The following is a 15,136-nucleotide window of genomic DNA, read 5'->3' on the forward strand; positions in this document are numbered from 1 at the left end:
AAAACAAAAAAAAAAACCAAAACCAAAAACCCAAAACAAAAACAAAAAACCCCAAACATCTAGAATTCTAGGATTTGATGAATAATAACTTGCAATCACCAGACTGAAGATATTCAAAGACTCCTTCAGCACCCTCCTGTCAGCAGAAGACCCTCAGCTTTTTCAGTGTCTCCCTACTGGGGAGATGTTTTCTCTGTCTCTCTCTTGCCGTAGGTGGAGCAGCTCAGTGATGGGGAAAAGCAAAGGGGCAGCTTTTCCAGCAGTAAACTCTGCCCTGCCTCATGCACAGGAGCTGCCTGTTGCTCTACGGGTAGCAGGATGCAGAGGAGGTGTTCAGAATCTACCTTCATGATCCATACTTTACCTTCCAAAAAGGCATTTTAAACAAAAAAACCCAAAATGAATACAACATTTCATGTGTGCTATTTTGATTTTGCTACACGAAATCTAATTAAAGGGGGAGAAAATAATGCACTGCAGGAGAGGCAATTTTCATTGCAAATCACCTGTTTGGATCAGTCTGAATGGATGTGATGCAGTAGATGTTTTGCAATGGACAGTGACACTGGCACTCCAATGGAGCATCACTTGCAAACACTTGCAATGCTGTCATTTAAGTGGCAGAACTTCATATATATTTCTATTTCTATTATCTGTCAAAAAAAGAGAGATAATATTAGGCTACCAAGATCCTTGCAACCTTTCATTCTAAAGTGTACATAGAATTGCTTTAAACTACTGCCATGAGGTGGATTTATTTATTTTTCAGTTATGATTTTTCAAGAAGCCTTCAGCCACAGTGTTTTATGATGGCAGAAATAAACTGCAAATATGCTACACTCCAGCCAGCAGGGAGTAGGATACCACCTTGGAATTGCTTTGTCAAGCTGGGCTGTGAGCACTGATTCTTGTCATGGCAGCCTAACACTTCCCACCTTGAATAAAGAGATGCCTTTCCTTGGCTCGTACTTTTTCTCTGCCATGTGTAGAGGGCTTCCTGGCCTGGGCATCTTAGGAAAAAAGTGTTAATAAAATCCAGGCAAGATTTTCAAAAAAATTGTGGAGAAGTGGGCAAACCATTTCATTGAAGAGTTCTACTGTGTCTCTCATTTGGAGAAACAGCTTAAAGTTTAGCAGTGGGAAGTACCTTCTGAAGTATTTCCCCCTTCAAAATCAGCTCAGATCTAACCAAATTAGGGTCCTCTGAGAATTTCAGTTCACACATGCACAGCTGCACAGTTAGAGGTTGGCTGATACCTTTCCTGTGGTCTTTGAGCAGGATCTGGGTTAGATTGTTGGAGCAGCATGACATTTTGTTGAGACTGCTCTTCCTCCGTCAGGCACCAGGGTAAAATCCATCAGTCAATTGTTACACTCTTCTCATCTCTGGCAGCAAACATGATTAAAAACCTCCCTTGCTTAACATGCCCAAAGCCTGATCCACTCTGTGAATGAGACTGAGACCTTGATAAAAAAAACCCCACACAAATTTGTCACTCAGAAGTGTATCTCAACACATGATATATTAATCCTGATCTGAGTGCAGAGCTAAGATGGGGAAGGGAGTTCCATGTCCTCCATGGCACTGTCAGATGTAATCACAGCAAGGATGGCATCTGCATCACTCCACAACACCAGTCCTTGAGCAAAGATGCAAAACCTAACAGAAGACTTGTCAAATTAAAGCTTTACATATTTTCAAGCTGGATTTCTATTCAGTTTACCTGCATATAACAAACCAGGATTAACAGCTATTACTTCACAGTGGTGGAGCTATTGAACCCATGCTTATCATAAACTATCCCAGGAAAGGAGTAATAGAAGGTTTGGGCCATTCAGCCTCATTAGTGCAATTTGAATCATGTCTGGCTGGTCAGGCAGCACATTCTCAGGCTGACTTCTGCCACTTACTGTTCATCTTGCAACCTGCTGTCAAATAAGTGATGATTTGGGATCTGCTCCTGTTATATGCACATCTTCTGTTACTGTGGATCTAATATTATACTTATTGTGTGATAAAAATGCCATTTGTTTTCTCCTCTCCCTCTTTTCCCTGAGAAGACTCAAAAAAGGCTGATGGTGACCTGTAGTGGATGCAATTGCAGGCAGTGTCACAAGTACCTGAGATGTGAGGGGTGACTGTAGCTGGGGATGAGGCAAATTTCACACCCAGCTTCACATCTGCCTCTGCATGTTACTTCTGAGAAGACAGGGAGAATTACAGAATAACAGAATAGTTCTGGTTGGAAGGGACCTTCAAGATCATCATGTTCCAACCCTCCTGCTGTGGACAGGAGCACCTTCAATCATACCAGGGCTCAGAGCCCAGTCCAGCCTGGCCTGAACACTGCCAGGGATGGGCATCCACAACCCCCTGGGCAACCTGGGCCAGTGTCTCACCACCCTCCAGAGGGGTCTCTCAAGGGCAGAGAGAGAGAAATCACCTCCCTCAGCCTGCTGGCTGTGTGTTGGAGAATTTTGCTCAGACATGGCTTATAGAGTTTTGTTCAGACATGCCATAATCATATACGGCTGATTGAAAAGTAAAAGGCAGCTGTAAGCAGCAAATTCTCAAGCCTGTTCCTGTAAACAACAAAATTCTCAGGCATGTTTCTGTAAACAGCAGAATTCTCAGGCCTTGTTTTTTAATAACAAGTAAATATCTTGTTCTTGGATAGTTATGGGAAAGCAGAGTGACAAACATAGAGGCCTTGAGAACTGTTCATAACAGGATGAGAAAAACAAGCCTTGGTCTCAATAACAAACCACAGGTATTGAAAATAAAAGGAGGGGTTGGTGTGTAATCTGTAACCAATGATGAACTCGGGTTTTGCAATATGTATGAACTTAATTAACACGGTTATAAAATGTGCATGTTGGATCAATAAATGGAAGTTTGATGCTGATCAAAGGATGGGTCGTCTCCCTTCGCTTTTACAGCTGTGCCTCCTTTGATGCAGTCCAGGAGAGGGTCAGCCTTCTGCAAATGCACACTGCTGGGGCATTTCCAGGTTTTCATCCACCAGAAACCCCCAGTTCTTCCCCCCAGGGCTGCCCTCAATGAGTTACCATACCTCCCAATGTGTGCTCAGGTCTGAGATTGCCCCCATCCAGTACCCTACACTTGGACTTGCTAAACTTCAAGTTAAACTTGCTAAACCCAGCTTCAATGGGTTCTTGTGGGCCATTTCTTATCTTTATTCATTGCATGAGAAGATTCAGGGGTGATCAGCAAAAACAGTTCAGGAGCACAGACAGGGAGTGGGTGACAAGAAAACTATTCCATCACTGTGCTTCCAAATTGTTTTTCCTAGTTCAGAATAACATTCAATATTAAGTTTCTATTAATGTAACATATCTTTCAAATCATGGTTTTTTCCATTATTCCTTAAATGTTTGATAAAGTGAGGAATATTTGTATGATGTGCTATTTTAACTTCTGTTTTTACTTTGGTAATTGTAGGACACGTTCATATCACTGACTTTAATGTAGCAACCATAGTGAAAGGCTCAGAAAAAGCTTCTTCTATGGCTGGCACAAAACCCTACATGGGTAAGTTCTCAATACATTTAAAAATGTAAGAAAAGTTGCATATTAAGTCTTACTAATGATATAGAAAAAGGATTTCAAGTTGTAAAAGCATAAAATAGATGTGATCAACTTCTTTTTTTGACAGTATATATGTGCGTCAACAGTGAAAATCTTCAGAGATGAAGGATGTTGTTTGGATGTTCTTTTATACAGGAGCTTGATCTCTACACTCTTCTAGTCAGTTTCTGTTAGGTTTTGTGAATTCAAATTCAGGAGAATTTGTGTATTACTTTCTGTAAATCCCCACACCTTGAGACAAGAATATATGATATATTTGCACCACAAGAATATATGGTATATCTGCTTAGGTGAAATGTGCATGACATACAGAGCATTAGGAGGTCAAGGGAAAGATGGGAGATGGAAAAGATTTTACCTTTTCACACTGATGGATCTGGTCTAAACTCACCTCAGCTCACGTAGTTGTTTCACTCCTGAAGCCTCCACCCCACTCATCAGATCTCCACCATATCCATCAACCTCACAAGAAGAAACAGTACCAAAATATTCTCTCCTTTCCTTTATGAAGGCTATCACACCATCCACCAACTTACTTTCTCTTCATTGCACCTTCCTCACCTCCTGGAAATGTAAAGATGCTGCAAAAGCCCCAGTTGCAGTCTTTACCATTCAGAAAGAGCCAAAAGAGTCACCCTTGCATTTATTTGGAGCTGTAAGAAGACAGAAAAGCTTTAAGAGCTGTAAAAATCCTCTGTTTCAGATGAAAAGTGATGGGTAAGGATTCTCTGTTGCACAGTTTGGACACCAAAGCTTCAACAAACCAAATATTAAGTGTGTGACAGATATGGTCAGACATTCATTGGTGCTGCTTTCCTCCTTTAGTTTATATCTTTTACTTTGTGAGGAATTCTAACTTCAGTGCAATTCTACAAGGAATTTTCAGTTTGCAGTGACTTCTGATTGTAAGGCAGTACCACTTTCCGTGTGGCTTCTCCTGAGATGTTTAGACTATGAGACAAATAGAAAAAAACAAAACTGTATTAGGGAAGTTGGCTTTATGGTTGCTGGCAAGCTTCTATTACCAGGAATTCAAACCACAATTTAACCTTGGTGTAACAAGACAAAGTAACTTCAAGCATGGTACCTGCTGAGCACCAGAACCAAGGAAACTTAGCAGTTTCTATAAGACATGCCTTATGCTATGCTGATTTTCACAATGATGACAGTATGAGATGTGATGAAAGCTATTTCCCCCTCTTGAAGTTTTATAAAGTCTTACTTTCATGCGGAGCCTGTTGTGTTTAATCAGATATGAGGGGACTCTCCAGCCTTTCCCTTAGCAGAGGCACTCACAGAATTTCTCACTTCTTGCTATGGGAAATTTAAGGAAATAAACAGAAAAACTTTATCTCTAAAGCCTCCATTTTTCTTTGAAATCTGATTGAAATAGGCTGAGGAATTGCTAGGGAGAGATTTGTTCACATGCAGCATGACAAAATAAAAATGGTTTCCAGGAAAAAAACTGAGTGAATTGATATTGTGTTATAAAAATGCCCTAGCTGTTCTGATTAAGATGACTATCTTGTAATGCTAAGCATGGTGTGAGTCAGCTCCTGCAGCCTTTGCTTAATCTCACTTCACATCAACCTTTTAGCCCCAAACTCTTTGCTTAATCCCACTTCACATTAGCCCCAAATATTTCAGCCTGAAATGTTCCTTGCCTATTTCCCTACTTATTAAAAGTTTATGCAGAATGCACTGTACCTGAACCAGAGTGTTTCTCTAGAAACTGTCAGTTTCCATGTTACCCCTTCCCAGCCCATTCATTCAGACAAGTGAAATGCCCACCCCACATAGGAACAAAGACTGGGACAGCAGTATGTGTGAAAGGAGCAAGGCCACCAGGCTGGCAATGCAGAACAAGGCAGTGCAGGGCAAGAAAATGCAGGACAAGGCAATGCAGGACAAGGCAGTGCAGGACAAGGCAGTGCAGGACAAGAAAATGCAGGGCATTTCCAGCTGCTTCTACTGCTTCTGCAGCCTTGCCTTGTGGGAATCCATAATATCAGAAAGTTTTGGGAAAGTTGCAAAAGGCAGACCTCAGAGACAGCAGAACTGGGATTAGAGCTAAGCAGCAGCCATGAGATAGGTCAGCAGAAAAATTATTTAAAAAGTAGAAAAGCAAGGACAAATAGAACAATGGTCTCTGTATTAATGCTTGTCTAGAATAACTCTCCAAGCTACGGAAAAGTTTATCTAGCAAGATATTAGGAAGTTTTAAACTTAATAATGGAGCTTTGTCCATTGTGTTTTAAAGCTTAGAAGCAGATACTGTATTCAAAATAAGCAGGCATTATTTTAACCAAAGGTATGTGCTTATAGTGGTTGGATAGACCTACTGTCAATGTGCTTTTGCTTTGTGTGATTGGTTAAACAGCTTATAAAGTAAGTTGTAACATAAAGTTCTTGGTCTGCTGCCTGGGATGTGAGCTGATAGCATCTTCCCATTGTCATAACCATGTAATGAGACTGATGCTGGAAAATAAAACAGCTCAAGGCATGTTCCAAGCAGTCCCGGCCAGTGATATTCCTCTCAAAGCCAGTGACCTGAAAAGCTGAAATGAGTTCAACTTCTTAGAGTTTGGGGGTCCTCCGAGTTTGTCTTGTGTTTTCAGGTGGTTGGGACTGTGGAAGGCAATGTGTGCCCTCTGCTGATTTGGGAAACCTCTGTGCCACCTGTGCCTGATTTTACCTTCTCAAATTCACGGCTCAAACCTTTTACAATGCCTGTGACTGAGGGTGTTGTCACACCCTTTGCTATAGGAAGAGCTTTGTTGTAGGAAGAGCTTTTTGTAAACTTGTAGAGTTTCAGGCTGTCATCCTGCCCTGGCAAGCAATGCAAAATGTCCTTTGGGACCAGGCTGGCTTTAGGCAGGCACAGCTGCTGCCAGCAAAGCACCTCAAGCACTGTGGAGGATCCCTCCATTGTGCAGGGGATGTGGGGCAGGAGAGCCAGGGCAGGCAGGACGTGGTCCCTGCTGCACGGGCTGCTCTGTGCAGCTGGGACTCCTTCTGCCTGCAGAGGGATTTTACTCTGGCCTCTGTGAGAAAGGGAATTATGTGTTTGCTGGCTGGAAGCACCTCTGTAAGGCCTTGCTACTTTCAACACTGTTCCATCTTTACGAGTGAAAAAAACCCCCAAAAACCAAATAAAAGGAAATTTCTTCAATTTCTCCCTTGTGAACAAGGGTGCAAGAAATATCTGTGTGTCTCAAATATGCTCTGTGCTGGGCACCCATCTGCAGTGATGGCCCTCTATCCTGCAATAGAGTGCTCAGAACCCAAAAGTTAAACAGTAAAACACATCTAGAAAACATGACAGATGCCACCTTTCTTTTATTCCTCACTCTGGCAAATTTATGTGTGTTTGAGTCTTACAGCATATGCTTTTTCCTTATTGAAATATTTTGGAATGCTCAATTTCTATAGATCTGTGTATGATTTCTGTGTTGCAAAACCTTTCCATTCACAAGTTATATTTTGGAGGGGCTTAAGGTTCTTTGTTTTGGGTTTTTTTAAAATGTGTGGGTTTTGTATGGTTTTGTTGCTGTTGTTGCTTTTTTTTTTGTTTTTGTTTTTGGGGTTTTTTTTGTTTTCTTTTTTTTTTTTGGGGGGGGGAACTTTTGATTTAGTGGTAGGAGGGTTTGGGGGGGACTAGGTAGAGCCTTTGATGTTTTTCACAGCCAGAGACTGAGGATATTCAAATGATGCACTGTGACTTAACCTGAAATTGAACCAATAAAATACATTTTATTACACAAATACACCTGACAAAAATCCAAAGTCAATAAAATCAGTCATAAATTATGTGAAAGGTTTCAGCTACCCCATTCCTATCTCACAGGCCTGTTATCTCAGGTTTTCACAGCTCCTTTCATAGGCTGCTGTCATGGTGAAGAATGACTGTATGCCTGAGATTACCAAAGTATTGTGGATTTACACTGGTTCACTGAACTTCTAAAATGTCTGAGTCATCCATATTTATTAATTAATCCTCTGTAGGTGTACAATTGTACTCAGAGGAAAGCCAGTGGATGTCCTGGTATAAACCTTTCACATGGAAAAAATTATCCCATTGAACTAAATTTGTTTCTCGGATGCTTAAAATATAGCAGGGAAAATTTTGAGTTGAGTTTTCAAAAGTCATCATTCTTTGGTCTTTCTTGAACTCATAATAAACAGTGCTCTGAAATTAAATACTGTTTTTCAGCGCATTGCATTTTGAATGCAGTTAAGGCAGTGTTTAGGTTTTTAAAAATCCTACTTTTATCCTACAGGGGGTTTGACTGCCTGTCTGCAGAGTTTCTCTGGTGAGATCATTACCTGACCTTTTGATCCCAGGGAGATCTCATGATGTCAGTATGACAAGGGAGGCTTCTCTTTGTTCTGAGTAGCAAGAACTAAGAGTGGCTGTGTGAGACTCTGAGGTGCTGAAATAAATATTCCCCACACTGATGGGATTTTCAGCTCGTGCTAGGAGCTATGTGGCTGAGGGGATTAAACACACATCAACATTTAATCCCTTAAACCCTGTGATGTTTACACACATGTAAACATGTGTGATTAAACATAGTCAGGTTTTGGTTCCACTCTGACACTAATGAGTAGGAACATAAGCAGATGAGGAACCCCAGGAGGAAAGAAGTTATTACCTATTACCTCCAGCTGCTCTTCACCTCCTTGTGTTCTCTGACCTGCTATGATCCTTTAAGATCTTCCCACAGAACTACTAATATAATAATTTTTTTACTATTTCAGTTAATAATTACCTCATTCAGAGTTCAAGAGGTAGTTTTGGTTTGGGTTTTTTTTTTTGTTAATTTGTTTGTTTGTTTATTCATTGCCAGCCTAAAAGGGCCTGGTGTGCTGTGGAGCTCTGCAGGCAGATCTGAGCGGAGCAGAGGTGGAAAATGCCCAGCAGGGCCCTTCTGCCCCCTGTTTAACTCCTGGTTAACCCCCAGGTTTTTGCATGCAAAAACTGGTGCAAAGATATTTTCTAACCTGCTGGGAGAATGTGATGCAGGAGCATGGAACAGCCCTTCTGGTGTGTCAGGTACAGTCTGTCCTGAAAATCCCATTACGCAGACCCACTAATTTCAGTACTGGGCAGAACAGCTGCTGGCTATACTCTGAAACAATCTTCCAAACACCAAATGGATACTTTTGGACAAAACCCCTTCTAAAAATTGCTAGAAAAACTGGCCCTGCAGCCACTGTGAGCTTTTTGTATGGAGTAACAAAGGTGCTTGTGTACAATTTCATGTTCAATAATGGGAGAACATGACTTGCTCTTTGCTGCTGGGCTTTCTTTCAGCAGGGGCAGCAGCTCAAGGTTGTTTCTCTGGGGCTGATCCAGATGTTCAGCCACCAAGGGCTTCTCTGTGCAAGGTCAAGAAGTGAGCTCTGTTCAGTGGTTGAGTAAAGCAGGGGGTTGTATGAGGATAGAGGCTGAATAAGGGCAGGAGAGGTTATATAGCCATATGGAAAACTAATAAGGCATTCTAAATGCCATGTCTGTTTTCAGGTAATGGTATCTAAATTATTTACTTTGATTGAATAATTTCATTAAGTATGAGTATTAAAACTATTGAGGTGTATAATGTGAATAATGTTGCAAAATCAGTTACATGGCTGTAACAAGTAAAAATCTCATGCTAGAAAATTGCCATCCCAGCATGCCCAGGCTTTAAGCAGCATTTTGCCTTATAAAATAGAAGTTAGCAGCTGGCTAGTCTAAAGCTCTGAGTCAGAAGGCTGACCACTATAATTTAGACCTTTTTAGCACATAAGAAGTAAACACTAGGAGCTAAATTGATAGTTTACCAAATCCACATTTCTATTCAGGGAGAGGGAAATTGTTTTCTTCCATTTTGCTCTTGAAACAGCTTCTACTCTGGATAGAAGATCACTGGTTATTATTGTAGTTTGATTTCTGTTTTTCATTTAAACCATGATCCAGAAAAATTACTGACCCCTGAATTTACTTCTCAGGGGAAAGTGAAAATTACATTATCATCACAGTGCTGTGAAAGCAATTAATATTTCACTGAAACATCTCAGTTCAAGGTTCTTGGAATATTATTCCAAAAATCAAGTTCATTTTTTATTCAGCTCAATCTGTCATGCCTTAAGCCTGATTCAACAAGGTGAAACTATAAATGTGTTCTATACATCATCATTCACAAGTTTGTTAGATGTAAACATCCAACCTTTTAACAGCTTGTCCTGTGCTAGTCAATCAAAATATTGCTTATGCTGTGTGTATTGTATACATGGGCACATATCAATTTGGGCATATATCAATGGGCATATATCAATGGACATACATCAATACACACAATTTTTTCCCCAAGATCAGGGACTAAGATGTGGAAGGAGAGTGATAACTGGCAGTGTGATATTACTCTGAATCTCAGTTAATGACTCTGGAATGTTTTCATAATCTGAAATCTCAGGCACTGCAGTAAGACCCACACCACTGAAATATGGTTTTTTGCAATGGCTACACCAGAGTGTGTTGCTTTGCAACACCCCCAGTAAGCCACAAACCTCTGATTCCCCTCACTGACATGCAGAGTCTCTGCTGATCTGGAAATAGACATCAGAGAGCTGTAGCTCAACAACTGGATGAGCAGTGTCAGGGATTTCATTCTTAAGAAATGTTTTGGACATATCCACCTGAACAGGATCACTTAAAACAAACAAACAAACAAACAAAAAACAAAAACACTTTCTGTTTGTTTGTTTCATTTTCAGTTTCTCATATTGATTACATAACTGGCACAGGGCATTGTGCAGGAAGTGATGACCAGAAGTCATTGGCAATATTTAGCTTTTCAGTGACAGTCAGCTCCTTACAGTAATACCTCTTGCAAGACCGACTTACAAGTTATGGCTTAAAGAGACTGATTTGTTAGTCTGTAGATGCTCCATCAGAAATAACAGCAGCTTTTCTTTTGGCCAACCAAGAGATAGACCTCAAATTGATCATTCTATCATGGACAGCATTTTCAAACTCACCTTTGAGCATCAAATTAAAAATAGTCTGAATTTCACAGACCTAGACCACTTTCAATTTATGAAGTTGTGATACCAATGAATACTCAGCAGATTTTCAGAAACCCTACTTAAAACATTTTAATCTTTGTACAAAATGGACTTTTACAATAGGAATAAAGAGTGAAATTTTTTTTTAGCATTATTTGCATTTACATTGATATTCTAATGTATTTCAAGCTCGTGAATCACATTATTAGATACTAATATCTTTCCACAAATAAAGGTAGATAATTACCAACCAGCTACATAAAATTTCCTTTTTTATAACTTTATTTTTATTGCAGATCCCTAGGAAAATATGTATGCAATATGAGATGCATCATCTACATAATTCACATTGCAGATCATATGACTGGTATGAAAATTCCAGTGGATAATTAAATACATGAATGGATTTGTCAGAAATTACTCCCTTTTGCACAAAACTACAGAACAGGAGTGAGGATATCTCAGTATGCCATTGCTTCTGAGATGGATGCAGACCCACTAGATTTGCTCTCACATTCAATTTGTTCATAGGTTTCATAGGTTGTCCTCTAGTATGGTTTCGTTTTAGAGAGAAATAACCATTTATTTACTTCCTACACTCTGCAGTAGTATGGCATTATTAAAAAGATACAGTGCAAAAGCATCAGAAGATACATGTCTGAAGAGGATTTATTTCAATTTATTAATTGGAAAAAAGTATTGACTGGAAATTTTTATTGGGAACAACCAAGAAATGCACTGAAGCACACAATACATTACAAATGTGGATTATTTATATAACTTTTCAAGAAAGCAAAGCAGGTAAACAGTAAAATAATGAAAGTGTATTATTAACAGAAAAACATAGATGTGGCAAAGAAACAATAGAAGGACTTCTAGCTTGGCTAGTTGCCAAAGTTAATATGTGCAATTACTTGTTATTATATAAGACAGAGACATTCCTGATTTTCTTTGCTCTGTTAAACTTAGTCCAGATGTCCCATCTTGGAATGGCATTGATATTTAAATGGTGCTTCTTTGTCATTTTCAAAAAGTTGCATGAAAGGTGTCAGATCACACTTTGCTATTACTTGACTTACCCTCACTGTTTAACAGTTGAGCTCCTGCCATGCAAACATCAGCTGCCTTTCCCCCAAGTGTGTGTGATTGCAACTACAGCTCTTGGCCACAACAAACTGCAGGATCACACCCAATATTAAACCCATTTATTTTCCTGAAAAGCCTTTGCTTAGTGGAAACTTCTAGAGGAAAAGATATGAAACTCTTGTTCTTGCAGGTACTCTCACACTTGTTCACACAAACTCTTGAAGGCAGAATACTTCTGCCTATGGGATAAAAGATGAAGTATTCTTCTCATCCTATATCTGTTATCAATAGAGGATATGTTCACAACAGGCATATATAGCAGAGCTGTTGCCTTTGCTCCAAGCTGGCAAACTCAAATTTGATCATCCTCTGGAAGAATCTACCCAGAGCAGGCTACAGGATGGCTGTCCAAGCTGATCCTGGAATCAAGTTCAAATTTTAAAAGATTACAGATATTAAAGCAACGGTGTAAAAGAAAATCAATGCAGAATTTAATCTTTCCTTATAGAGTTTTTATTTGCTTTTATCCTAACCAGTTTGCACTCTGAATTGGTTCCCCAGGCATAGTTATTTCTTACAGAAAAATCTAATATTATGTCCTGTATTTCATGGCTCTAGTTCTTCAGAGCTTGGTTAATTCCATGACTTGGAGGGTCTGCTGTCTATCTGTAAGATCATGCTCTGTTTCTGAATGAGCAGGCAAACTCCAGCAGTCTGCACACAGCCTGGAACCCTCTGTTCGCACCTAATGTCTCAGTTCAAAATGACTTTTAGACACATTAAGCACAAGCTAAGTGTGAAATGGGTATTCAACAGCCTTGTCAAACTAGAGAAAGGTCTTTTGGCTTCAACATGGTTGAGATTTCACCCTGAGAAAAAACCTGAGTGTAGGATACTGCAAATCATATTGCACCCTCTGCCAGTGCCCCCACCATGGAAAGAGAGTGTTTACAACCATTTCACTGGAGCTAATGGAATGCAGAGAGGCATTCCAGCTGGACTGAAAATAATGCTGTTGAAGTGGGCAAAAAGAGGCTTTAAAAATCAGGACCTTAACTGCTCAGATTCTGTCCTCAGAATGCCAACAGCTTAAGGTGAGAAAACAGCTTTAAAACTCCAGGGCAAAATAAAGTACTTGCTGCAGATCTGCATAATGTAGGATGAGATGACCTTGAGAATTTTAGAACAATAAAATAAAATAAAAGTCAATAGCTCTGTCACTAAATTAGCAAAACAGCTGCACCATTCTGTCAATGTCATAGGTTACATCAATAAAGTACTTTCACCTCTATCTCACAGAAATCAGATAGTGATGTGTCTCATTAATAAAATGTTAAAGCTATAAAAGAAATAGTGAAACCAGCATTATACCTGCATAGTTCAGTAAAAATGCCAAAAGGCTATTTTCTGTAATGAGATATTGTACATCATCTAGGCACAGTGGGCAAAAACCATAACAAATGGGGCTAAGTCAAGCAAACCTTCACTACAAGGTTCCTGTGGTGATATTCAAAATGTAAGTTTGGTGCCTGATGTGCAATTTAGGTGCATTGATCCACTAAAGTAACAAAAAGAATCCTTCTTATGCTCTCACCACCTATGTGATACAATGCACACCTGTAGGATGTGCCTGCACACCAGCAGCACACAAATAAGAGCTAAAATACACATGAAGATATAGCATGCCCGGGGAAGCTGTGTCATCTAGAGGTGAGAAAGAGTTAAGTCAGTGTCCTGGTTTAGGACAAATTAGGGGAAATCTCCAAAAGGGAGCCCCCCAAAACAAAACAAACCTCCAACCACCCCTCCCCCAATACCGGGTTCGGGAAGGAATTTCTCGGAGGAGCAAAGTGGAAAACAAAACCTATTTATTTACAAGTAACAAAAGAACACTCCCCAACACAAGAAAAGAAAAGAAAACAAAAAACAGACTGTGTTGAGAGGGCGCCGCTCTTCTTTGCAAGCTTCGGGTGTCCTGGAGCTCTCAGGTCAGGTCCGGAGCTGGTCCAGTATCTTCAGGGGAGGGTAAGAAAGAGGGAACAAGAGAAAAGAAAAAAAACAGCGCAAAAAGCAGAAAGCAAGCAAGCAAAGCGGCTAGCCAAGCCAAGCAGCAAAACAAAAAGCCAAAGAGGCCTGGTCAAACCCTCCCTCCTCTCTTCCCCGCCCCGCCGCGGCAAGACGGCTGCGGGGGGGGGGGGGGGGAAGAGAAAAGGCACAGCTGCCAGACACAACACACGATATTGGGATAAAGGCTGTCAACCCACGACAGTCAGTGTAATGACTCATGGCATTTCTGTTTTATGGTTTTATGTCATACTGGATCACAGCACTAGTCTTCCTCTGCCAGAGATCCATGGTCACCTATTCTCCAAACACATGTATTCCAGAAAAAAAGTTTATTTGCGTGCCTACAGATCTCATACCAAACATGTTTAGACATGATCCTGCTGGTCAAAGAGTATAAGAACACTTTCATATATTCACTGTTTTTATTCTACAGATCAGAGTTTTGCCATAACTAATGAATGGATGCTGAAACCTTCTATTATATTTGGCACTTGAAGACTTTCTGAAGTCAGGTCTGGAGCTGTAAATTATTAGGTTGCCATCCATAATGCAAGGACTGCCAAAACTCCTCTAAGAGGAATGCCTTTCCATTTATTAAAGGAGCTTCTCTAAATGCCATAAATAGTCAAATCCCAAGCTGCCAGTCAGAAGTGTGACCAGACTGCAGCATTCACTGCAGTGTGCACACCACAAAGTGAGGCTGTGGAAATAAGTGGTGATGTGGTAAATTAGCCTCAGTATCATTCATGGTCAGGAGAGGCTCACATGGTGATTGTAATCTAGCATGATGTTACTGCTGGGGACAGTGCTGTTTAGAAAATCTCCAGTGAAAATGTTGCTTTACCAAAGTGTACTGAGATTCTGCTGTTAAATCATTGTAAAAGCATGACCAAGTTCTCTTTTCGATCATTTCATTTCATTTCATTTCATTTCATTTCATTTCATTTCACATGCACTCTTATTTATATCTGGTTTTTTGAAGAAATTACCGTAACATTACATACAGTATAGGTTTTTTTCATAAAAGTAAGATAAAGTGGATCCTTGTATTGAAAATACCTTTTCTTTTCATCCACAGAAGTTTATGGAAGTCATTACTTCATTGACAGAGTGTTTGCTTCCAGTTGTGACAGTTTCTCACATCATAAAATCAGTGTCAGGATTTCTCTATCTACCATTTTTCTGTGTTGAATACCTTTAAAACCTGTCTGATTAGTTCTATCCAAATGTAGAATAAGGATGAGATTTACCATATTCAACACCTTCATCAATCACGAAGAATCACCTCACTTGCAGATATTTCTCCCATAAAATCTTTACATT

At 40.0% G+C, this 15,136-nt stretch overlaps 1 protein-coding gene across 1 annotated transcript in view; it reads left to right on the top strand.

Moving 5' to 3' along the window:
• The window catches only part of STK32B (serine/threonine kinase 32B), a 157,485-nt gene that overhangs the window by 110,723 nt on the left and 31,626 nt on the right, over positions 1-15,136 (top strand). The window contains exon 6 of the mRNA XM_059470995.1: positions 3,464-3,553. Within this exon, the coding sequence (XP_059326978.1) occupies positions 3,464-3,553 (90 nt within the window). The remainder of the gene's footprint in view (positions 1-3,463; positions 3,554-15,136) is intronic.

Source organism: Ammospiza nelsoni, chromosome 4 (assembly GCF_027579445.1).
Source record: "Ammospiza nelsoni isolate bAmmNel1 chromosome 4, bAmmNel1.pri, whole genome shotgun sequence".
Taxonomy (NCBI): Eukaryota; Metazoa; Chordata; class Aves; order Passeriformes; family Passerellidae; genus Ammospiza; species Ammospiza nelsoni.